The sequence below is a fragment of the Schistocerca gregaria genome, chromosome 2 (genome assembly GCF_023897955.1).
Source record: "Schistocerca gregaria isolate iqSchGreg1 chromosome 2, iqSchGreg1.2, whole genome shotgun sequence".
NCBI lineage: Eukaryota > Metazoa > Arthropoda > Insecta > Orthoptera > Acrididae > Schistocerca > Schistocerca gregaria.
The window spans coordinates 262513109-262540059 of NC_064921.1; the positions used below are offsets into that span (position 1 = coordinate 262513109).

The window sequence follows — 26951 nt, forward strand, 5'->3', positions numbered from 1 at the left end:
GTCCTCTGTCCCGGGTCTGAACCCTGCCACCGTTTAAATGCTGAATAAAAGTCATCAGGTTTGGAGGCCGAGGACTTCTGCAAAATAAGTCAGCCCCATTCTGCCAACGGCCTTGTCAAAGAGGGCGGAGGAGCGGGAAGTGCTTCAAGGCACTCCCCTACTCTTGGGGTGGGAAACTAGAGAGGGGAGACTCAACAATGATTAACGGCATGAGGATGCAGAAGGCAATGGGAAACACTGCAATAAAGACAAATAATGCGTATCCACATGTGACATATAATTAAAGAATTGTCATAAGGATCTCTCCATTGGCAAAAGATTCCAGCATAGTCCTCCATTCGGATCTATGGAAAAGGACTGCCAACGTGGAGGTACCCATGAGAAAAAGACTGAAAAACCAACGAAAGGTTAACGTTCTATCAGTCGGGGCGTGGATTGTCAGGAGTCTGAAGGACGTAGGAAAGCGATAAAATCTGAAAGGAGAAATGCTAAGGCTGAACCTAGATATAGTATGGGTCATGGAAATGAAATGTGAAGAAGACGAGGATTTCTGGTCGGCTGATTATAGAGTAATATCAACAGCAGAGTATAACGGAGTAAGATTCGGTATACATAGAAATTTAGGGCAGATAGTGAGTTACTGTGAACAGTTCAGTGATAGGTTTGTTCTCAGCAGGGTCAACAGCATACCTACACCGATAACGATAGTTCAGGTATAAATGCTGACGACGCAAGCCGAAGATGAAGAGATAGGGAAAGTACATGACGACACTGAATGGGTAATTCAGTATGTTCACAAAGATGAAAATGTAATACTCATGGGGGACTGGAATGCAGTTGTAGGGGAAGGAATTGAAGAAAGGGTTAGAGAAGAATATGGGCTTAATACTGGGAATGAGAGACGAGATAGACTAACTCAGTTCTGCAATAAATTTCAGCTAGTAATCGCGAATACTCTATTCGAGAATCATGAGAGGCAGAGGTATACTTGGAAAAGGTCGGGAGATTCGGGGAGATCTCAATTAGACTAAATCATAGTCAGACAGTGATTACGAAATCAGATACTGGATCCTAAGGCGTACCTAGGAGCATATATAGACTCAGATCACAGCTGAGTAGTGATTAAGAGTAAGCTGGAGTTTAACAGACTAGTCAGGAAGAATCAGTATGCAAACAAGTTGTATACGGAAGTACGAAGGAATAACGAGATACGCCCGAAGAACTCTAAGGCTATAGATACTGCGATCAGAAGCAGATCAGTAGGCAATTCAGTTGAAGAGGAATGAACAACACTAAAATATAGAATCACAGAAGTTGGAAAGAAAAACATAAGTACAAAGACGGTAACAGCGAAGAAACCGTGGGTAACAAAAGCAATACTTCACTTGATCGATGAAAGGAGGTGGTACAAATATTCAGTGAAAATCAGGAATACAGAACTACAAGTCGTTTAAGAAGGAAATAAATAGGAAGTTCAGGGAATCTAAGGGGAAAAGGTTGCATAAAATGTAAAGAAATCTTTTTAAAAAAATGTCATTGTTGGAAGGACTGACTCAGCATCTAGGAAAGCCAAAACATCCTTCAGTGACATTAAAAGCACGGGTGGTGCCATTAAGTGTGAAATGGAAATTGCACTGTTAAATGCAGAGGAGACAGCGGATAGGAGGAAAGACTACATAGAAGGCTTCATGTGAGAAAAGACTTGTCTGAGTGATTGAAAAAGAAGAGGCAAGAGATAGGGCATCGAGTATTAGAATCTGAATTAAAAGAGCGTTACAAGATTTAAAGTCAAATAAGACAGAAAGGATAGATAACATTTCATCAGCTAAAATGGCAACAAAACGACGATGATATGTAGAATGTATGAGTCTGGCGATATACCATCTGATTTTCGGATAAATATCAGCCACAAAATTCTAATGATTCCAAGAGCTGAGAAGTGCGAAAATTATCGCACAATCAGCTTAACAACTCATGCATTCAAGTTACTGACAAGAATAATATACAGAAGGATGGAAAAGGATATTGAGGATCTGTTAGGAGACAATCAGTATGGCTTTAGGAAAGATAAAGGAACCAGAGAGGTAGTTCTGACATTACGGTTTATAATGGAAACAAGACTAAAGAAAAATCAAGACACATTCTTAGGATTTGTCGGCCTGGAACGAGCATTCGATAGTGCCAAATGGTGCAAGATGTTCGAAATTCTAAGAAAAATATGAGTAAGGTATCGGGAGAGACGACTAATATACGATATGTACGAGTGCCAAGAAGGAATAATAAGAATGGAAGATCAAGAACGAAGTGCTCTGATTAAAAAGGGTGTAAGACAAGGTTGTAGTCTTTCGCCCCTACAGTTCAATCTGTACACTGAAGAAGTAATAATGGAAATAAAAGAAAGGTGCAAGAATAGAATTAAAATTTAAAGTGAAAGGATATCAGTGATAATTGTGCTGATGGTATTACTATCGTCAGTGAAAGTGAGCGCCGCGTGGAGTAGCCGTGCTGTCTGGGGCGCCTTGCCACGGTTCGCGCGGCTGTGTCCGCCGGGGGTTAGAGACCTCCCTCTGGCATGGGTGTGTATGTTGTCTTAGCGTAAGTTTGTTTAAGTTAGATTAAATAGTGTGCAAGCTTAGGGACCGATGATCCTAGTAGCTTGGTCCCCTAGAACTTACCACAAAATTCCAAATTTCTCAGTGAAAGTGAATAAGAATTATAGGACCTGTTGAATGGAATGAACAGTCTAATGGATAGATAAATGGACTGCGAGTAAATCGAAGAAAGATGAAAGTAATGAGAACTGAGAACAGTGAGAAAGTTAACATTGTGACTTATGGAATTACGGAATTATGCTACCTAGGCAGTAAAGTAGCCCACGGCGGACGGAGCAAGTTGGAGCAGTTTAGCACTGGCATAAAGGGCATGCTTGGCCAAGAGAAGCCTACTGGCATCAGACATAGGCATTAATTTGAGAAAAGAAATTTTTAAGAATGCATGTTTGGAGCACAATATTGTATGATAGTCAAACAAGGACTGGGGGAAAACCGGAACAGAAGAGAACCAGAGCATTTGAAATGTGGTGCTACAGACGAATGTTGTGGACTGATAAGGTGAAGTATGAGAGGAGGTCCTGAACAAAATGGTTCAAATGGCTCTGAGCACTATGGGACTCAACTGCTGTGGTCATCAGTGCCCTAGAACTTAGAACTACTTAAACCTAACTAACCTAAGGACATCACACACATCCATGCCCGAGGCAGGATTCGAACCTGCGACCGTAGCAGTCGCACGGTTCCGGACTGCGCGCCTAGAACCGCGAGACCACCGCGCCCGGCGGTCCTGAACAGAATCGGCGAGGACAGGAATATATGGAAAACACTGACACGAAGAAGGGAAAGAGTAAGAGCATTTTTTTTTAAAGAAAAAAAAAAAGCTGCACTGACTGAGCAGTATATCCTGCACAGAGGCCACGTTATTTCATAACTTATGTGTGGAAGTGTGGAACATCAGTAATTCGAGATCAGCCTAGTAACGGCAAGAAATGTTGCACCTAGAAATCGCTGAGTCCTCCCGAATCGAACACACTGCTGCCTATCTGTACGTACAGTATGTGATCAAAAGTGTCCGGAAACCCCCAAAAACATACGTTCCCGTATTAGGTGCATTGTGCTGCCACCTACTGCCAGGACTCTATATCAGCTACCTCAGTAGTCATTAGACATCATGAGAGAGCAGAATGGAGCGCTCCGCAGAACTCACGGACTTCGAACGTGGTCACGTGATTTCGTGTCACTTGTGTCATACTGCTGTATGCGAGATTTCCACACTCCTAAATATCCGTAGGTTCACTGTTTCCGATGTGATAGTGGAATCGAAACTGGAGGAACGCGTATAGCTCAAAAGCGAACAGGCCGACCTCGTTTGTTGACGGACAGAGACCGCCGACAGTTGAAGAGGGGTCGTAATAGTAATAGGCAGACATCTATCCAGACCATCACACAGGAAATGCAGACTGCATCAAGATCCACCGCAAGTCCTATGACAGTTAGGCGGGAGTGAGCAAGCTTGGATTTCATGGTCGAACAGCTGCTCATAGGCCACACATCACACCGGTAAATGCCAGACGAGCCTCGCTTGGTGTATGGAGCGTAAACACTGGACGATTAAACAGTGGAAAAACGTTGTGTGGAGTGACGAATCACGGTACACAATGTGCCGATACGATGACAGGGTGTGGATATGACGAATTCCCGGTGCTCGTGACCTGCCAGCTTGTGTAGTGCCAACAGTTAAAAATTTGGAGGCAGTGGTGTTATGGTGTGTTCGTCTTTTTCATGGAGGGGGCTTGAACACCTTGTTGTTTTGTGTGGCACTATCACAGCACGGGCCTACATTGATGTTTTAAGCACCTTCTTGCTTCCCATTGTTGAAGAGCAATTCGGGGATGGCGCTTGTACGCTTGTATCTTTCAACACGATCGAGCACCTGTTCATAATGCATGGCTTGTGGCGGAGTGGTTACGCGACAATAACATCCCTGCAATGGACTGGCCTGCACAGAGTCATGACCTGAATCTTACAGAACACCTTTGGGGTGTTTCGGAACGCCGACTTCGTGCCAGGCCTCACCGATCGACATCGATACCTCTCCTCAGTGCAGCACTCCGTGAAGAATGGGCTGCCATTCGCCAAGAATCCATCCAGCACCGGACTGAACGTATGCCTGCGAGAGTGGAAGCTGTCATCAGGGCTACTGGTGCGCCATCACCACACTGAATTCCAGTATAACCGATGGAGGGCGCCACGTACATGTACGTCATTTTCAGCCAGGTGCCCGGATACTTTTGATCACATAGTGTAGCAGGCTGCTGAAGAAGAACGAGCTGCCATTCCCCTACAGATATCCAGGTGCCTTACTGCCTCATCAGAGTTCATGCTATCGTAAAAGGGGAAGATGGACACACCGCTTACTAATACATGCGTCGAGATACTTTCGATCAGATATGTAGTTCGATTGCAGAGCTTAAGCCGCAAGATCGCAGTAAAACGTTATTACTGACCCCATATTACGACAGCAACAATGCATACAAAGTTCTTATGAGTTCTGAGCACTAAAGACTGCCTTCGCTTCGGTAAAACTCTTTAGAAAGAAACGTCTTTCAGGCAGTGTTCAGACCTTGAGGTGTGCCCGAGATGGCGTCGTCGAACAGACGTGGAGGACCGGGATCAATGTTGCTAGGAGACGCCACGTGCCCGCCACAACCACTCCTGCCACAGGCGCGCCTTCGACGGCGTCTGCTATCGAGGCGCGGGTTTTCAGGACAACAGTGTGTGGAGGTGCAGTATTTAAATAGCAATCGCTCAGGCGTTAGACACGAACGGATACGTTATCTATGACTCCGAAGTGGGCATATTGGTGAATCGGTAGGCAAGCGACAACATGCGCTGCTTGACACATGACGGAAAAAAACGTAACACTGAGAAATAATCATTCCAAAGTAATGAAATTTCAGAAATACAATTGCTAGGGTAACATATTTAAGCGATTAACGTTAGGTTCACAGATCAATGTACACTATTAGTTATTAAAACTGCTACATCACGAAGCTGACATACTACAGACGTGAAATTTAACTGACAGAAAGAAGATCGTGTGATGTGCAAATGATTAGCTTTTCAGGGCATTCACACAACGTTGGCGCTGGTAGCGACAGCTACAACGTCCTGACGTGAGGAAAGTTTCCAACCTATTTCTCATACACAAAAAGTAGTTGACCGGCGTTGCCTGGTGAAACGTTGTTGTGATCCCTCTTTTAAGGAGGAGACATGCGTACCATCACATTTCCGGCTTTGATAAACGTCGGATTGTAGCCCAGCGCGATTGCGGTTTATCGTATCTCGACATTGCTACTCGCGTTGCTCGAGATCCAATTACTGATAGCAAAATATGGAATCGGTGGGTTCATGACGGTAATACGGAACGCCGTGCTGGATCCCAACGGCCTCGTATCACCAGCAGTCGACATGACAGGCATCTTATCCGCATGGCTGTTACGGATCGTGCAGCCACGTCTCGATCATTGAGTCAACAGATGGGAACATTTGCAAGACAACAACCATCTGCACGAACGGTTCGACGACGTGTACAGCAGCACGGACTATCAGCTCCGAGACCATGGCTGCGGTTACCCTTGACGCTGCATCGCAGACAGGAGTGCCTGTGATGGCGCCGGCCGCTGGTGGCCGAGCGGTTCTGACGCTACAGTCTGGAACCGCGCGACCGCTACGGTCGCAGGTTCGAATCCTGCCAAGGGCATGGATGTGTGTGTTGTCCTTAGGTTAGTTAGGTTTAAGTAGTTCTAAATTCTGGGGGACTTATGACCTGAGCAGTTGAGTCCGATAGTGCTCAGAGCCATTTGAACCAAACCTGTGATGGTGTACTCAATGACGAACCTGGGTGCACGAATGGCAAAACGTCATTTTTTCGGATGAATCCAGGTTGTGTTTGGCGACATCGCGGTGAACGCACATTGGAAGCGTGTATTCGTCATCGCCATACTGGCGTATCACCCGGCGTGATGGTACAGGGTGCACGTCTCGGTCACCTCTTGTTCGCACTGACGACACTTTGAACAGTGGACGTTACATTTGAAATGTGTTATCACCCGTGGCTCTACCCTTCATTCGATCCCTGTGAAACCCTACATTTCAGCAGGATAATGCACGACCGCAAGTCCTGTAAGGGCCTTTCTATATACAGAAAATGTGCGACTGCTGGCCTGGCCAGCACATTCTCCAGATGTCCCACCAACTGAAAACGTCTGGTCAATGGTGGCTGAGCAACTGGCTCGTCACAATACGCCAGTCACTACGCTTGATGAACTGTAGTATCGTGTTGAAGCTGCATGGGCAGCTGTACCTGTACGCGCCACGCCATCTATGCTCTGTTTCACTCAATGCTCAGGCGTATCAACGCCGTTATTACGGCCAGAGGCGCTACTTTTGGGTACTGATTTCTCAGGATCTATGCAGCCAAACTGCTTAAAAATGTAGTCACATGTCAGTTTTGGTATAATATATTTGTCCAATGAATACCCGTTTATCATCTGCATTTCTTCTTGGTGTAGAAATTTTTATGGCCAGTAGTGTAAGTGCGAGAAAAGCTATTTAAATCTGAAAGGTGGTACATTGATAGCCGGTTTAAACGGTTTAATGTTGAATGCAGGGATGTAATCGTGCATGCATTGTGTCGTACATTTCCGGATGTCAGTTTGTGAGATGGAGGTCCATGGCTGTTGCACTTGGTCGGTCAATACAGGGTCGGTTGAAGCTGGTTGTGAATGACACTGGAACTGTCGTTCGGTGATTCTCATACAAGCTCGACGGGAGGAAGATCTGGTGATGGCAACATGTCGACACTCCGTAGAGCACGTTGGGTTACAAAAGCTGCATGTGGGCGAGCGTTATCCTGTTGGTAAATACCCCCTGGCATGCTCTTCATGAATCACAGCACAGTAGGTCAAATCACTACATTTGTGTAAAAATCTACAGACGGGGTGCTTCTGCTGTCATACTAAATCGCACCCCAGACCCTAACTCCAGGTTTAAGTTCAGTGCATCTAGGCTGCAGACAGGTTGGTTCTAGGCGTTCACCTGGCCTCCACCTAATCAACACACTGCCATCACTGGCATAGACGGCTTTCATAAGAAAACACGATAGACCTCCACCCCGCCCTCCAAACAGCTTTTGCTAGACGCCACAGGAATTGCACACGGCGGCGGTTTGGGATCAGTGGAATGTAAGTTACAAGGTGTCTGGCTCAGAGCTGTCCTTGAAGTCGAATCACTATGGTGCCAACTGCTGCTCGAAACACTTCTGCAGTCGCTCTTCGATGCGCCACAGCCATACGCCGAACACAATGGTTTTCCCTGTCGGCAGGCCACAAGGGCATCCGGATCCCTGTCTTCTTGAGGCAGAACCTCCCCGTAACCGCTGACAGTAGCCGTGTACTATATTCTTGTCAATTCTTTATCCATTATAGTGAAAGGAACACCCAGCTTCTCGTAGTTCTATCACACGACCTCGTTAAAACTCACTGAGCTGTTAATAATGGGCCGCACGGGATTAGCCGAGCGGTCTCGGCGCTGCAGTCATGGACTGTGCGGCTGGTCCAGGTGGAGGTTCGAGTCCTCTCTCGGGTATGGGTGTGTGTGAGTTTGTCCTTAGGATAATTTAAGTGGAGTGTAAGCTTACGGACTGATAACCTTAGCAGTTAAGTCCCACAAGATTTCACACACATTTGAACATTTTTTTGGTTAATAATGGCGTCTTCGTCATCTTAAAAGCATTCTTGACTAACATCAACTCGCTACGTCCAGCCTGGAAGGTAACACTACCATTACAGCATGTATTTAAGGCAAACCTCATTAGCGTCCTCCCAGTGGTGCCACCAGCACCAGTTTTATGGGACTGGCGTGAAATGTGGAACGACATCATCTTTCAAATGCAGATACAGGCCTCCTAATTTTCATTTCCCTTTTGGTATTGGGATATTTTCCATTAGTGTATGTTCCAAAACGCCGTGCATCAAAATGGGTTGTTTCTGCAACTTATGCCTTGGCTCCTATTGACGATAGAAAGTGCGGGATAGGGGATCGGGGGCATCAAGTATTTTTCACAGGCCTTGGGCTAGAGATCATTTGTATGCTTCCTATTGCTCAGTAAATGGAACAAATCGGTTGGTTCTCTTTGTATTCGATGAAGTCTACGGTTCACCTTAAGGACTTTACGGAGGCAACCCCCCAAAAAAACACAAGAAAAGGTTTTTTAACCATTTTTCCGGAACAAATTGAGCCGTGGGTTACAAGACGTCTATGCACAGTGGATGGCTGAAATTTTTACGATATGTGCCTAAGATCCCGATCTCAAACAGTCTTGAAAATTTTCTTGATATCTTAACCTGTTTCCAAGAGGCAGAGGCTAAAAGTTACCTTACATGTACACTCAAAATATGCACTTCAGTTCCGAATGGTACGAAAAGCAAATAATAAATAATGGCAACAAATTACTCAATTGAAACGTTATATTCCGGATCTATTAGCATTTGTCTATAAGTCCTATCTTCCCCTAAAACATGGTTTTGGATGCGAAAACCATGTCACAGATTCCAAGATGGCTATGCACAGCAAGTGGGTGTAATTTGTACGATATATTCCTAAGATTCCGATCTCGAACAACTTTGAAAACTTCCTTGATACCTTTATCCGTTTCCAATATGCAGAGGCTGAAAGTTACCCTACTTGTGCACGAAAAATTGGCACGTAAAATAAGGTTGGAGGTGAAAACGTTGTAAGAGGTACATGACTAAGGAATTTATTGGTAGCGCACTCGAGCAGATGTAATTTAGATGGATTGCTCAGGCGCTGCCTGCGATATGTAAGCTACAATAGAATCGCAGACCAGAGAGCAGTGTCGTCAAGCAGTAGCAGCAGTAGCTCGCAGTCGGGCGGTTGGGTCAGGTCGCTCTTAGAGAGCAGTTGTCTAATTGTATAGCTCACAGAGAGCACTTGTGTCCTGTATGGAATTACCAAGGCCGGCCGTGGAGAACGATGGCGGTGCCTGAGCGATGTAGTATAAGGTAAAAGCAAAAATTATTATTGTTTATTGTCACGCGCATACGTAATTTGCAACAACTCATTTTGTACTGTTGTTATATCAAAGTCACATGTAAATATTTTTCAATAATTTTTCAATAATAATCTTTCTTATAAAGACAAAAAAATTGTAACCTCGCAATAAACATGGGACTATCTTCCCAATGAAATGTGACTCATATACAGCCTTTCAATAATTAACTGACTGTGAATCTAAACTTGTAAATCTAGACGTCAGCAATGCTGGGTCATGGCCCTGAAAAGTCATTCTGAATAAACTGAAGATTCTTACCTCAATGAAGTCGACGGATAACGCGTATATATCTGCTCCTATAAGAAATTTTTCTGGCACAGCCCAGTGCAATGCTGGCCTCTAGATTGTGTTATGTATGAAAAACAACTGATTTTATTAACGATAATTGGCATGACTATGGGTAGGAGAAATTAGTAAAAACTTTAAACTCAGATGAATGACTGTTAAAAGTTATCTTTATACGAAAGATTATTATTGAAAAATTATTGAAAAATATGTACATGTGACTTTGATATAACAACAGTACAAAATGAGTTGTTGCAAATTACGTATGCGCGTGACAATAAACAATAATAATTTTTGCTTTTACCTTATATTACATAGCTCAGGCACCGGCATTGCTATCTGGTCTGCGATTCTATTGTAGCTTAAATATCGCAGGCAGCGCGTGAGCAATCAATCGAAATTACATCTGCTCGAGTGCGCTAGCAATAAATTCCTTAGTCATGGACCTCTTACAACGTATTTTATAAAATGGCATACCACAAAGAAATATGAAGTAAAGTGTCTCCGTTATCATCAGAAGGGTTCTGGGAACCCCATGATGTGGTACTGAAGCACATGCAGAATGTTTGTGCTCGTAAAATGCGGTCTGATGTGTAAAATCAGTTTTGCGCTATTTCAGTTTTACATAAGTAAAGTAAGAGTGGATAGGCATGAGCGACTTGCAGCAATGCGCTGGAGGGCGTGAACGTGTTACTGTTAGGGGAGCACTTGAAAGTGAGAGGCGAATTGCATTTTGGAAAGAGGATGAATACATTCGCATGCCAAAATTTTTGGAATGTTTTTAAAGATGTTGAGAAAGGTAGAAAAAGGCAGCTGGTAGATCACTTTTCAGTCAGTCCAATAGGAGCATTTTCTGCTGCGCATTGCTGTACATAGTTTTTTATTAGTGTGATTAACAAATAATTATCTTTGGAAGTGTTACACTCACTGTATTAGTAAGTGAAAGAGTACGGGTCAACCTGAGTGGACCTACGAGAGGCCGGAAAGTGTCCAATGTACCGCTAATCAAAGTGGTTCGATAGTAACGGATTGGCACCATGCGAAATCCAGCATTGATAACAAAGATCTAAAATTCAAGGACGAGACGACATCATTCATTGTCGAAGCTTCAACAATGGCTTCCACCGAAAAAACATGTATCTGTGGCAATGGTTTAACTATGGGTCCGAAGCAAGATAGTATTTCATTTTTCACTGTTAAATAGCCCCAAGCAAATTAGTACCCATATATAAAATTGTTTATTTACCTTTACTTGTTCTCACAGTTCCTGACTCTTTCCCTGTTTTTATTAGTGATTAACCTGCCACGTGTATCAGTAATTTTTGTAGCTAATTCTCTAACATGTGGTCATGCATCATTGTTCCAAGTATATTGTTTACGAGGAAATGCGTTGTTTGTCTCACTAAGCATTTACTTCATATTTTGCGAGGGCGCTGATGAGCTTATCGTTAAGCACCCTGAAAGCAATACCATGACCACGATCATCATCATCACATCTATTTTATCCTCTGAAATACATTTTCCTGCACGCTTCTTCATGAAGAATAACTATTTAAAAGAAAAGGAGGCCAGTCCAACACATGACCGTAACATTTCACAGGAACCTTGCCGACAAGAAAAGTCTTGCGGTCTCATTGAATCACAAGAAACATTGAAATGTAGGTGCGTATGATTTATCGAAAAATCAGTGGTAAAATAGTAACGTCAGCATGCATGATTTAAATCCTACAAAGCTGTGTATGTTATAAAATAGGAAAGTATATAATTGACGTGTTACAGGGCACGAAATACAATAGTAAACACACAAAAGATATGTATTTCTGGTATATGTCATTGCAAACCTTGTATATAGAAGGCCTTGGCAATACCTTTATTCTCTGTTGGTCGTTAGGTACATAGTGTTCAGACAGTGATGTAAATTCTAGTAACTAAGACTTGTTTATTCCCAATTTTATTGTAGTTGCTTAGTGAACTTAGTACTATACTTGGAAGAAAATATTTCTCACTATACGTCATATGGCGTTAACTATCATGTTGTATCCATAATGTTAATAATGTAGCCAGACATGTAGACACAAAATGAAACAGGCTTTTCATAAGGCAACACACACATTTGAGGGCTGCAATACCAAGTATGAACTAGAATAGTAAGACAAAACTACCTGTAGAGATACAGGCTGTGATGTTATGAGCTTGGCACAAGCGGAATACTTCGAAAGAATTTGCAGAAGTAGCTAGCTCTTGTTTTCATGTGGCGGAGTGTCGTTTTCGATGCTCTTTAGATCTTATATTAATTGATCAGAATGAAAATTTTTTATGTTAAAATATTGTAATATATCCGGTCTTTGTTGAAAAAATAGTAATGGTTCATGAACGAACAGCAATAATTTTATAGACTGGTTAATTAGTGATTTTCAGAAAAACGAAAAGAGAATTTTTGGAAGTAGGTGATGGGTCTTCCTATCACAAAGTGAATGCGCTTAAAAATTTTATGAGTGTTCGTGATAATTTGAAATACGTTACCAACCGCGTTCGCCAAATAAACCCCACATTTGCGAGTAAAGACGTAAAACTGATTGTTATAGCAACGGTGAGACTACAATATTTCCACTCACCGCTAGTCATAGATAAAATTTCTGTATTTCGTGCTTTCATAAACTGAGACAGAAGATTTAGTTGTGTAGATGTGTCGTCTAGTTTCATCATGAGAAGCGGTAATAAAGGGAACATCAAGTAAACGGTGTCGAGAAGAAAGGATACCCCTGGGCAGTGGCCATTCTTACTTCCAGTACACCAGTATCGTAATCTTATAAGAGACGACTAAGCACCATTCGGACATATTCTTCTATTAGTGTATTAGGGACTGAAGGGCATATTTCTGTTCAGAGCTGACACATTCGATACATGGTTCGATTATATTGTAGTACAAATGAAGAGGTTTCGCTCACTTCGCAGTAAAGAGCCCATCTACAAAATAAAGTGCTTTCGTAGATATAAACAGAGAGTTACCTGTAGCGGCCAGATTCGATCTACAGCGCTACACACCGTCTTATGCGATATTCACTGACCATGATCTAAAAATTATAACGAACTGCCGTTCTGCCCAAGAGCCGCTTCCTTTCCTTGCCGTCATTTGGCCGGGAAGTGAGGAGACATTAAACCAGTGCCTAACGAACTGAAACTTACGGCATTTGTTTACTATCAAACCTCCCAAAGTAAAGCACACAAATTTTCAGCAACAGTTTACACCATCTCCCATCTTTCGGAAGTAATAGCAAGCAATTATTGTTGTAAATCTCGAATAATTTAGAAACCGTTATTAAATGTGACTCTGCAGACTCTTCCGTTGGATCTATTGAATACATGACTTTGGAATCTACCGCGCCGGCCGGTGTGGCCGAGCGGTTCTAGGCGCTTCAGTCTGGAATTCTGCCTCGGGCGTGGATGTGTGTGATGTCCTTAGGTTAGTTAGGTTTAAGTAGTTCTAAGTTGTAGGGGACTGATGACCTCAGGTGTTAAGTCCCATAGTGTTCAGAGCCATTTGAACCATTTGAATCTACCGCCCGTATCAAATTGTCTTAATCGCACAGTATTTGTTCAAGGCAACAGCACGACACGGTCAGATGGTTGTTATTGGTTACTGTTGGCAAGTAGGAACTGCTAACATTAATGCTGTTGCTACTTGCCGGCAGTAACCAGCAACAACTAAGTGAATAAGTCTAGTAACTGCCCCGACAAAATATCGTGGCATTTACAAAACGTAATCCTGAGGCAGAGCTTAGAGACATACATTGGCTGCTACAACAGCTTTCAAATAAACGTGCAAAAGCAAAAATGAGGAAATGTTTCCGACTTGCTGGCGGAACTACCTTACAGGCAAAAGGGTTATTCACACAGTGGTACATGGAACCGAAATTTAGTACCAGCACGGTAGATGAATGATAAACGGCTACGGTTAAGAGTTTGCTATAGACAGAGGTGATGATTCTATAACATTTTAATGCAACATACGTGCTTTCTATTCCTAAACATATTTATTTGATGGTAACCTTCCGGTCAACATGGTTCTCTTGTTGGTTCCTCTGCACCACAAAGAAAATTTGCCAGTTGGAAAAGTGATTCCGAAAAAGACACAATATTATTATAGTCATTTGCATGTTTTAATCAAAAATTGCAGCAGGAACCACATGGCAGGTATCACAATACAGTTAAACCCGTGAACACAAATCACAGTTTTTGTGGCTGGCTGCACTGTACATGGGTTCCACTACTTGCGTGACGCACTGCATGCGGTGGAGGCAGCAGAACTGTCTAACATTCTTCTGTGAATATCACTTCACTAAATTTACCCAGCGAGCTTTCGTAAAAACAAATCACCTATAATTTAACTTTACTAAGCATTTCTGTTAGAATTTTACGTGGCCTAAACCGACACATTAGTAACGTAACTACTCGCCTCTGATTCTTCCAACGTTTACAGACATGCTCCCTTCTCCACCGTTTCTATTTACTGACTCTGTAAGTTATTTCAAACATATGTAATCATGGAAAACCAGGATGGCCCGACGCGGGTTTGGAGCGTCGTCCTCCCGAATACGAGTCCAATGTGCTAGCCACTGCGCTTCGTCGCTCGGTCTTGAAGTGGAAAAAAAATAAGATTAGGAGCGAAGTAGTGTGTAGAGTAGAGAAAGTGTTGTGGTCATGCCATATTACGAAACTTCATCGAAAAAGTGTAAAGATGATTATATGTCCAATCTTAAGCGCATTTAATAATTTCACCTATTTCTATCCACATACTGATTCCTTCGCTCATCGTCAAACTTTTTGATTAGCTTTACAAATATCAAACAGCCGTATTAGGTACGAAGTTTGGCGCTATAAGAAAAGTAATTTGACCATTAAAATGTATCGTAATTATGTTCTGTACAATAACAGTACTGTACTACCATTCACTTCTAAAATGTTAACGTAGTGGGACTAATCTATTTCAATGCTGCAGTAGTAGAGAAATAGGTTGTTAACCCACATCTAGTTTCGATACTGCTTTTTAGCTTGTGAAGAGTTGATAAAAAGATCACTGCAGCTCTCGACACACGGCATGACACGTTTCCCCAGTAGTCAAACCTGCCAAGTTAAGAAAGAGCCCATGGGTGTATGTCACCAATACAAGTACCTTTTTCAGGTGAACCGTCTCGACTTGAGCGGAGTACACGGTATGTGGAATGGAACACTTATGACGAGTTGAAATTATTTGCTGAGTACAAATTTCCGGTGCCTGTCATCCATCAGAGCCCCAAAGACCATTTAGCTAACAGCGTTTACATTGTTAAGCACATTAAGTTCCAAATTTCTCCTCCAAGTCCCGGAAAAGAAGTAGCGTGAGAACTAAGAGTCTAGAAAACGATCCGAATCCTAGAAAGTTACCAGTTACGATTAACACAGGATACTTTCCCACTGCTTGCCTTCGGGCAAGCCTGCGTGAATGGCTTTCTGACTTGACCAACTTCAGGAAACATGCCAGCCAGATATAGGCACGTATAAGCTTGCAATGTCTGCTGCCAACGACGAATTCTTCATGATTCTACCAACAAAACTAGCAAACCATCGGATGCTGAGAAAGACAAAACAGAAACGGAAAGACCTTTCACTAAACAAAAAACAGTTAACCGTGGCTTTCCCGAATGTAGACAGAAACGACTGAACCAATTAGCGTTCCAAACCATTTACATGCTAGCTTACCGGTAGTCTGCATATTTCCATTCACAATCATAGTGATATGTGTAACAGTGATAAAGATGGGTGCACACACCGATTTTACATCCGTGTAAGATATGCTGTTTTTAAAGTTGTGATAGTGTGTTGCTGCTGCAGATCTCAAATCAATTTTTCGAACGGCGATTTCCAAATATGTACATTTCTGAATTGCAGTTTCTTGGAAGTTACGTTGAAGCGATGTACGAAGCATTGATTTAAAAAATTATTATTATTATTATATTAATCATTTTATCACTCAGAGGAACACAGACTTATTAAAAGCTGATATAGAAATTTTGATGTTCCCCAACAATATGTATTTGATAGTTGGTTGTTCACTGGCTTTCGGCTTTCTAGAGCGTCCTCAGACAACTTGAGACTAAGCAGACAGCCCACACAATATCAGATATAGTACAAAGCTTGTTTTGCCAACGATATATGAACATTTAGGGTTGTATATCCATACGAAAAACACAACTACAACGAAATACAGCAAGAAGCTATGCACAATAAACCTTGTATTACATTATAAACACTGAGTGAAATTATAAGAAAGTACAGGCTAAAACAGTACACAATTAAATGCTGATTTAACCCTCAATAATCAAAAATAAGGTTCCATTATTAACCCTTGCCGAAGCAGCAGCAGCCAGTTAATATTTTCACCATAATATGCTTGTTGTAAATAGTATAACTGTTCCTCAACCACATTACTCCGACTGCTTCTTCTCCTATGCTCCCCTTCCCTCTTTTTTCCGCCTGTTCCCTACGTTCGCCAGTCATTTTGCCCCTGTAGCATAGTACTCTGTGCCAGTACCCATTCGTGTACTATTTTGGCCAGCACATTCTTATTCATTTAACCTTTTGAGCATAATGTAATGAGAGGTTTGTTTGTCCATAGCTTCCGAGTGTATTCCATTACGCTTCTGTTTTCCGTTTAGATGAATAGGCATAAAAGGTAAGATATCCTGGACAAAACAATCTTTGCACAGCTGTAAACTCTCGTTGTCGTTGTGTGGAATATCCGTTTAGTCTTCAGTTGTCAAGGAGGGCCCTGAAAGACGAAAGACGGTTATCAATGGTTTACTACATGCAAATTATTGTGGAACATCAATACCAGTTTTTCGTCAAACATTTTATATATTTTATTGCTGTTATTATAAAAACCACGTGAGCCTGTGACATGTTAGGAGTGAGACTGACGTCAAATTATAATTTATGGGGAGAGGTGAAATCTAGTAACAAACTTCGACCCCTCTGCCAGCCGCTCTCGCAACCCAGAACTGAAGACACGATCCGTTCCTGAGTCAGTGCACGTGTCAACGGCCTGCTAAAGTAAAAGATGTTCCTCGCTACGCCTTCCGCGACGCTGGTCTCTGGCCGGGCCACCAAGAGAAGAAAATCGCCCTATAGCGGAGAATTCGTATTGCCACTACTTTGAGGATGTTGCTCAGACTTTCACTGCCCAGCGGTGCACGCGCTACTGGCTCGTGTTCGAACTTTCCGACAAATGTTCTCAAGTGCTTTTATCTTCAGTTCTACAAAGTTACATAGAAGAAGACAAAAAGAAAGATAGGCGTGCTTGGACAGGATTAAGTGAATGAGACGTCACGACTCTGGCTGCCGGGTGCAGGACCTTAGTTCTTTACCCTGTACTGACAAGGACTTTACGTTTGCTGGTGCATTGGTATTGAGACCACTTGTGATGATATGTACGGAACTACCAGACAGAAAAGCAGTGTCTCCGGTATCGAGAGCCGGCGTAAATGATCGAGAGAGCTGCACGCTGAACCCACGTCCCTGCAATAACGTCGCCCAGCAATGCTTCGGCAGCAGTGGGGAGCAGCCGTCGCAAGACGGACTTTCGCAGTTACGCCTAACTACAGGTCTAAGCACTAACTGACTTCAGTGGAAACGCATCTTCCGCTAAAACTTAACTAAAAATTTAACTATTACAAAACTTAACTAAAAAAAAATAACTATCACACAAGGAAACAGAAATTTGGCTTTGTTCCCTAACTTCAAATGCACGTGTTCTGGGCTCAAGGTTCCAAGCCGATTTTCGAGATGGCATTGGCATTTGTGTTTCAGTCCGCATTTGAGTAACCATGACTGACATAATTTTATTCATAATTTTTGCAGTTTCAGTCATTTCTTTCTTTGAATTTTCAAAATGGACGGTATCTGTGGTACTGTTTATATACCATGTAATGGCATAAAGTGATTATACTTTGAAATGAGAAAAAAAACTAGTTAAAATTGCAATATCAGTTAATAAATAATGCCAGATACCAGAAGAACGATTCTTTCATGCCATTTTCTAGCATTACACCGAAATTGCGCTAATACCCGAAACGTAGTTCGAGAGAAATTAAGGATTGTGGAACACAGCCAAATGTGTTTTTCGTTTGTAATAATTTCAATGTTTAATCAAAAATTGACTGTAAAGTCAACTGAAATGGAAGTATAGTGACTGGAAACGTCAGATCGTCATAAAACATCTGAGTTCGCTAGTTGTTTTACTTTGCTAGGACCAGATATCATCACGCAGGGTCTTCTTAAATTTTGCAACTAACATTTCTGTATTTGGCACCCATAATTCTCCCAGTCTGTATTAGTGGCCCTCTTTCATCTTTGAGATAACTTGGATTGTTTTTAGTTGTTTTTGTACGCTTATCCCATTGAGAAAAATCATTGTTAGTAATACAAATTTATAGAAGGCATCACAAGGTTCGATTCCTAGCATTATGAAGTAGCCTTCGATTTGTGTAACGCAGGTCAACGTGGGTTTTTGTCTTTTTGTATATACTAAGTGTCCTAAAATCCAAGAATAGGCAGAGGACACTAAACAGGTAACGGGTTACATAAAAAAAGTACAATGGCAAGTATGTATGAAAAAGCATGCGAAGAAGTTAACTACCTCATATCTGATTAGTGAAAAAAAGGATGATTTTTTATTATTAAATTACTGTGATTTAGACAATTTTTACATTTGTGATCGGCTAACTTATGTGTTATTTACTTCCACAGCTAACCGTTGTTTTATTATTGGAATCGATTACAAGTCATTAGAAGTGACTTCTGAAATGGGACTACAACGTTGTCCGTTGCTATCTCATTAGTTGTAAGTGAAATACATACGACAGTCATAGTATTCTTCCAGTCTGCTCTACGTCATTACAACACACTCATAATCGCTGTACCTCGTGTATACGAAATCGGTTTGAGACTTAATATCATCATCAGACATCGTGGTCAATATCCTAGACAATAACGGACCTGGCATCAAGTTAAATTGTACTAGAAATACTGGTCGTATACCTAAGTGCTTCAGAATGACACAGTAACTGCAGGGGAGTAGAGCGCATTTTGTCCATTCATAGCTTTTCACAGCTTAGATAATGTAGTCCTCCAGATTTCACTTATACAACTGATATTTCGGGTGTGTGTCACCCTCGGGAGCAATCAAGAGACGTAAATGTGGATGCAGCAGAAGACGTAGCAAGTGGCAGCCTCTTGACTCATCGCAATGATGGTCGGAAGACACGCGGCCGAAATGTCAGTTGAACAGGTGGAATTTACGCAGCTGCATACCCAAAATTTAATGGCTGCATACATAGTTTTACATATTTCTGCCTGCATCACAAAAATACAATGTCCTGGACAAGAAGTTCCTATTCACAGGATTGTCTACCTATACATTCTAATGTATCCTGGTAGTTAAAAAGGGAAAATCTGCCGTGCGTCTTGTAAACACATCTACAGTATGTTTACATTTACATCAATGCCTACACTCCATGAGCCACCTTACAGGGTGTAGCGGAGGGTACTTTGCCACCACTGACCTTCCACCCCCCTCCTATTTTTTCTCTCAGCTTTAATTTCTCTGATTTTCTCGTATCTGTCATTGGCGAGACGTGTGTTGAAGGAAGTGATATGTTTTCCGGCTCTTCTTGGAACACATCATCTTGAAACTACAACAGTGATCCTCTCTGTGAAGCACAATGCCTCTTTTGTAGCGTCTGCCACTGGAGTTTTTTGAGCATCTCCGTAACGATCACTCGTCGACTAAGCGATCCCGTGACAAAATACATCGTTCATTAGATCTCCTGTGTGTCTTCTATTAATCAAACCTGAAGTTTTTTAACTGGAGGGCAATACTCAAGAATTGGTCGAGCAAGTGTTTTGTAAGTAACTTCTTTCGTGGATGTATCATATTTCCTTAAAATTCACCCACAGAATCTCAGCCTGGCGTTTGCTTTTCTTACAATTAGGTTAGGTTTCTCCGAATGGTTACTCCTATGTGTTTCAGGGTAGTTACTATGATCGGTTGCAATAGTGTACTGGAACGGTGACAGATCTTCACGTGCACTACGTTACGTTTATTAACGTTGAAACTGCCATTCCTTGCAGAAATCTCAGCTTCTCTGTAGACTTTTCTGCATATCACTATGATGTATCGCAAGCATTTAGCATATCGCTATATATGACAGAACTTGACTAAAAGAAATGGCTGTCGGTTGATCGGACGAATCCCAAGGCAACAAGGAATAGTCAAATTAAGCATGGAGGGATGCGTGTATGAGGGGAAGAGTGCGGGACGATGGTAGCATTGTAGAGACAATAAAGCCTGACAGCAGCACGTAGTTACATGTAGATGTAGGTTGCAGCAGTTATGTACAGATGATGGATTTTGCTCTGAATAGACTATCATAGCTAGCTGCATAAAACTAGTCTTCAGACTGAGTGAATATCGCAACAAAAACGTCTTCTCACCATGGAAATGCTACGTCATTGTATGTAAGCTTCGTTGCATGGTGTTAACTGCCTAGAGATGCCATCGCAGCCTATTAGTTAAAAGAGAAACTGTACACTTCATTTCAGTAAATGATCACACAAATTATTTCGACTGAAAAGAAGGCATTATCAGTAGGCCATAAACAATTCTTGGCCGATAGGTGTGTCAGAGCAGCCCAGGAGTCAACACTGCATTGAGCCTTGTACTAGAAGAGGCTGCTATTCCTGCAAAATGAAAGTAAATGCTTGAGGGTTGATTGACCGGGAGTGCTTCAGCCGCCTGTTTGTAAGTTCTTTCAAATGGACATCACTTCGTGAATTTGTACGGCCATAACCTACCACAGTAAATCCTACAGGGGAGAGGGGACCTACAGTTAAACGCGTCGTTCCTGGCATATACTAACTTCACTGAGAGCAGAAGGCTAGGGTAGAGGAAGGTCTGGAAAATTCCTGTGTCCTCCCAAGTAGATCTCGCTAAATTTACTGTGTCCAGGTTCACACTCCACATCACTATACCACCAAAGTCTGACTATCCAACGAGATTTGACATTGTGAGACTGGGGAACGCGTTCTACTTGAATTACATTATTTTAACCACAAATGCATTCATAGCGTTCGTCTCATCATCAAAAGTAAAAATCAAATATTTTGATAGAAAATCAATAGCTGAAGCCATCAGGAGAGAGTCGTTGTGGTCACTTAAAATCGATTGTGAGTGACCAAATTTATGGTCTGTTGGCGACTTAACGTGTTGCTTTTGTAACAAAATATAGGATTTTTACTTTCGGCGATGAGTCATTAGAGTCGAAACCGATTGACTGTAACATACCTGTTAAACAGAATCAAGGCAACAAAGGTGTACCGTTAAGGCGTCCAGAATGGACGCAACCGTGACGAATAATTTTATGGTCTGCAGTTGGCCGAATAGTTGCAGATGAAGGAAATGTAATGCAGAGAAAATCAGAAATCCGTGCTTCTTCGTTTATTAATCCATTTTTTAAGCGTTTCGGCGACAGCCATCTTCAGAACCCTGGTTCGGATAAAAACCAGAGGATCACAAAGATACTTGGTTGACTTGGAACGAACATGATCAGGCTGATCTTCTGCTCAAGTTTTTACAAGTCAACCATATAACGTTGTGATGCTTTGGTTTCCTTTCTGAACGAGGGTTCCGATGACGACTGACATCGAAACTCGTAAAAAAATGGATTAATAGAAATTATTCCAGTCCATATGTGGCATAAGAGCAAACCAGTGCTTAACAGTATTGGTTAAAAACAGTCTTGGTCGCAATTTTAGTTTGGTTTTTTTTATTTTTTTTATTCTTCAACGGTAACAGTTACTCGTTCCTTTGAATGGGAACGCGTTATGCAGATCTTAGTGCCTCTCGCGTCCATCTAGAAGAGATAACGTGAAGATGCCTAAATAAGGTGAAACGCGTCTTTGAAAAGTAAAAAAAAAAAAAAAATGCAACCAAGACTGTTTTTAACAAATAATGGATTAATAAATGAAGGCATACTTGTTTTCTCTGCATTGCAATTCCTTCATCTGCGATCAATTTAGGAAACTGCGGGCTATGTAAATGAAATAATCGAGGCATTTGGGGTAAAAGAGTCGATTGGTACTCCCGGCTTGCTCTGACGCATCCAACGACCGAGAAATATTTGTGGGGTACAGGTATAGTCACTAAGCAGGTAATGGACTTTGGATTTGGGCTAATTTGGGGGAGGGGAGCAAACAGTGAGATCATCGGTCTCGTCGGATTTGGGAAGGATGGGGAAGGAAGTCGGCGCTGCCCTGTGAAAGGAACCATCCCGGCATTTTAGGGAAATCACGGAAAACCTAAATCAGGATGGCCGGACGGGGGATTGAACCGTCGTCCTCCCGAACGCGAGTCCAGTGTGTTAACGACTGCGCCACCTCGCACGGTAAACAGTTTATATACCCATCGACTCAAATAAACCCTATGGCGGAGTGTCCTCACTATTGCTTCTCGGCAGTAGCGTCGAAAATGTTAAACGGGGAAATTCCGAAAGCCTCGCGTACACACAGGCCTCAGTGGATTGGCAGATTGTAGTGGGTGTTCGCCGGAGGGGGCGTCGCACGGCGTGCCACGACGCTCTCCGGGCGCCACGTGGAGTAGCGTCGCGGCGCGGCGCGGCGCGGCGGATCGATGGCGCGTGTGCGGCGCGGCGCGGCGCGGCGTGGGACGCGGGCGACGCTGCGGCCTACCTGGCAGTGGGCGCAGCCGAAGCTGACGGAGTAGTCCTGCGCGCAGTCGTAGCGGCGCAGCAGCTCGTCGAACTTGCAGGCGAGCGTGGCGGCGAGCGCGTCGAGGCGCGCGAGGGCGCGCAGGTGCGCGCGGCAGGCGGCGGGCGGGCCGCGCAGCGCGGCGGCGCGCGCCTCGGGCTTGAGCGCGTCGAGCGGCGCGCGGCCGCAGCACTGGCGCAGCCGCAGCCGCCGCAGCGCCGCCTCCCGCCGGCCGGGGGCCGCCGCGCACGCCGCCGCCGCCGCCGCCTCGTCCAGCCGCACGCCCCCGCAAAGGCACTCTCGGTCTGCTCCGCCCCCGCCCCCGCACGGCGGCCCCGGGCCCTCCGACACCTGCCCGTTGAGCCGACCCGTCGTCATCTCGGCCTCCGCCGCCGCCGCCGCCGCCTCCGTGTCCCTACCGTAATTACTACTACTATTATTGTTACGCTGCTTATTAACTCCGCTATCGTAATTATTACTGTAGTGATTATTATCCGAGAGAGAGGGCATCGCGTCCCGCGCACTGCAGCTGCCCCTGAGGTCCGGCGCGGTGGCCGGGTCCGCGATATCACAGGCTGACAACCAGGGGTTCAGGAGCGAGAGCGGCGTCGTCGCGTTGTGGTGCGCCGCCGCCGCCGCCGCCGCCGGGTCGGGTGCCGCCGGCAGTATCAGGACGAACAGGAGGATGGCGGCGACGGTGCTCGAACTGGGACCGCCCTGGGCCGCGGCTTGCTCTCCCGAGACCGGTGTCGCTGCTTCCGCCGCTGCTGCTGCTGCTGCTGCTGCCGCCGAGTTCCTGACGTGGCTCCGGCGCCGCTGCTGCTGCTCGATCGCTCTCGATGTCGCTCTTGTTCCGTTTGTCGTCTTCGTCGCTGGGAGAATAGGTGGCGCCGTACAGGCCAGGGGCATTGTCTGACGACGACTTCACGACGTGGCGTGGTTGTCAACAGCGCGCCGGGGTGGTGTCCGCTGCTCCCCTGCCGCTCGTCCGCGACGCTGCTGTCGTCGTTCCAGTCGCTGTCGCCTCCGTGCCTCTCGTCGTTGTCGTAGTTGTGGTTGTTGTAGTAGTAGCGGTGCTGCTGATGGTGGAGAGTGTTGACAGCTTCGACAGAAAGAAGAGCTAAGAGTTGTCGGCGCCGCCTTGTGAGGTGCATTTCGGTTGCAGGGAGCCGATCCTGCCACCGCCCGAGTTGCTGAGCCGGCCGCGGTCGCGTTCGCGGGGCGCCGGCGGCTGCTGCTGCTGCTGCGGGCGGGAGCCGGCGGCGGCGACGGAGCACGGGCGGCCCGCCGCGCGCTGCTGCCGCGGCCGCTGCTGCTGGGCGCTGAGCTGCTGACGCTGCTGGCTGTGGGGGGCGGCGGGCGCCGGGGCGGCCGAGCGCCGCCTGCAGCGAGGGCGAGGGAGGCGGCCGGCCACGAGCACGGCCACGGCCACGGCCAGCACGACCAGCGCCGCCCTCAGCCTGCCCCTCGCTCCCGCAGTACGAGCCGCCACTGACCCGAGCTCTGGAACCGGCCGCCGCGAGTCGCACAGGCAGCCCGTTACCATGCTGGCCCTGCCGAGGGCATCTAAGGCTATCGCTCACACGCACACTCTCGCACTTGTCCCCTCTCTCTCTCTCTCTCTGCTGCTGCTACACTTCTTCCTCCCTGGGCGCTGCGGCCGGACCGCCGGACGACGAACGCGAGTACGCACACGAGCACACCGGAAGCAGCACACGCGGACGCGCGAGGCCTCTCGTCCGAGGAGGGGAGGGCGCGGCGGTCGCTACTGCCACTGCGCCATCGCCGTCGCGGCGCGGCCTGCCTTCTTGCGCACCCGGTCCGCCATCTTGGCACACTGCGCGACTGGGACGCGGCTACGGCGGAGGTCCGGCCGGCGCGGGCTGGCGCGCTGCTGCTGCTGCTGCCGGCGCTGCGGCTGCGGTCCCGGCCGCGCCCCGGGCGCCGCCAGGCGGCAGCAGCGCGCGGCCGCCGCGGCCGGCCGGCTCTGCGCGTGCGCGCGCCTGCCCCGCCCCCGCGGCTCCTGCCGATGCGCCCTGCCTCGCTCAATAGCGGCGCCCGCGCCCCCAAACACTTTGCACTCCTTCTAATAGCTCTTCTAATTATGCCCCCACGTCATCCTCCGACACATTACCTTCGTTTTCAAAGAATCCTTCAACTATCCTTCTCACCACCAATCAAATTTGACTCGTTACTCATACTCGTCGCTACAGAATTCTCCAAATGTATTGATATTTTAAGCGTTTTAACTCGTTTACCTTCCAGTCTCACTTCCATATTGTAACAGTACGAGTTGTCGATCTAACATACATCGTTATTCACAAAAACCTTCATCGCTTTTGGTGGATGTATGACAACGTGCTTCGACTCTTAATGAGAAACCAGTCTCTTGATAAGAAAATGACTTGTCGTCATATGTTGCTGATCGCTGTCGTGTAATTTAATAACAGAAGTGATTTCTGGCGTTCCCTAAGGCAGTGTTATAGGCCCTTTGCTGTTCCTTATCTATATAAAAGATTTGGGAGACAATCTGACCAGCCGTCTTCGGTTGTTTGCAAATGATGCTCTCGTTTATCGACTAATAAAGTCATTAGAAGATCAAAACAAACTGCAAAACGATTTAGAAAAGATATCTGAATTGTGCGAAAAGTGGCAGTTGACCCTAAACAGCGAAAAGTGTGAGGTCATCTACATGAGTGCTGGAAGCAACTCGTTAAACTTCGGTTACACGATAAATCAGTCTAATCTAAAAACCGTAAATTCAACTAAATACCTACGTATTACAACTACGAACAACTTAAATTTGAAGGAACAAATAGAAAGTGTTTCGGGGAAGGCTAGCTAAAGACTGCGCTTCATTGGCAGGACACTTCGAAAATGTAACATACCTACCAAGGAGACTGCCGTCCGTCCTCTTTTAGAATACTGCTGCGCGGTATGGAATCCTTTCCCAGATAGGACTGACAGGGTAAATCGAAAAAGTTCAAAGAAAGGCAGCACGTTTTGTATTATCGCCAAATATGGGAGAGTGTCTCACAGAAATGATACAGGATTTGGGCTGGAAATCGTTAAAAGAAAGACGTTTTTCGTTGCGACGGAATCTTCTCACGAAATTCCAATAACCTGCTTTCTCCCCCAAATGTGAAAATATTTTGTTGACACCGACCTACATAGGGAGGAATGATCACCACGATAAAACAAGGGAAATCAGAGCTCGTACGGAAGCATATAGGTGTACATTCTCTCCGCGCGCTATAAGAGATTGTAATAATAGAGAATTCTGAAGGTGGTTCGATGAACCCTGTGCCAGGCACTTAAATGTGATTTGCAGAGTATCCATGCAGATGTAGATGTAGATATAGATGTAGACGTAGAATTTCATCATATGTTTTCCATTATATATACAGTTGTGTATTAGAGGTCTTACTTCATTTGCTGTCAATTTCGGTGTTGCATGACACTATACTGAGGCGCGTCAATGATTCGAGGTACCGTGTAATCATCGTTATATATCCCATAGTACAAAAAGGTTCACATCCGGTCTTTCCAAACTTCTTTCCTGTGTATGGTTTGAACTGTGGCAGCACATCGTCCAGCAGCTGTCCTGCAGCCGTTCACAGCATACCCAGGATAGGAGTTCTACAGGATAGGTATCGATTCTTTTATATTATGGGATCCGTAATGATGATTAACCGGTATCCACACGACAACATGGTATCACTGAGAAGCCCCAAGGTAGTGCAAAGTAACACCGAAATCGGCTGCAAATTAAGTAAACCTATGCAAACAGCTGCAGTGATGACACCGGTTCCCGTCAGATAACCGAAGTTAAGCGCTGTCGGGTTGGGCTAGCACTTGGATGGGTGACCTTCCGGTCTGCCGAGCGCTGTTGGCAAGTGGGGTGCACTCAGCCCTTGTGAGGCAAACTGAGGACTTACTGGATAGAGGAATCGCGGCTCCAGTCTAGGAAATTCACGTAAGGCCGGGAGAGCGGTGTGCTGACCACATGCTCCTCCATGACGCCTGTGGGCTGAGGATGACACGGCGGCCGGTCTGTACCGTTGGGCCTTCATGGCCTGTTCGAGAGGAGAGTTTTTTATACAAACAGCTGAAGATATCATCCCTACTACAAAACAGTTGTAGTCCCATAATCTGTCAGAAGGTGTTTGTATTTAGAC

The 26951-nt window shown here is 44.8% G+C and overlaps 1 protein-coding gene across 1 annotated transcript; it reads right to left on the bottom strand.

The window, feature by feature from the left end:
* Positions 1-22578: 22578 nt before the first annotated feature.
* On the bottom strand, positions 22579-23687 carry LOC126335738 (uncharacterized). Its single transcript, XM_049999194.1, has 2 exons — positions 23053-23687; positions 22579-22965 (listed from the first exon to the last, which is right to left on the bottom strand). Exons 1-2 carry the CDS (start codon positions 23680-23682, stop codon positions 22579-22581), a joined length of 1017 nt encoding a protein of 338 aa, XP_049855151.1. The 5' UTR covers positions 23683-23687.
* Between the last annotated feature and the right edge of the window lie 3264 nt (positions 23688-26951).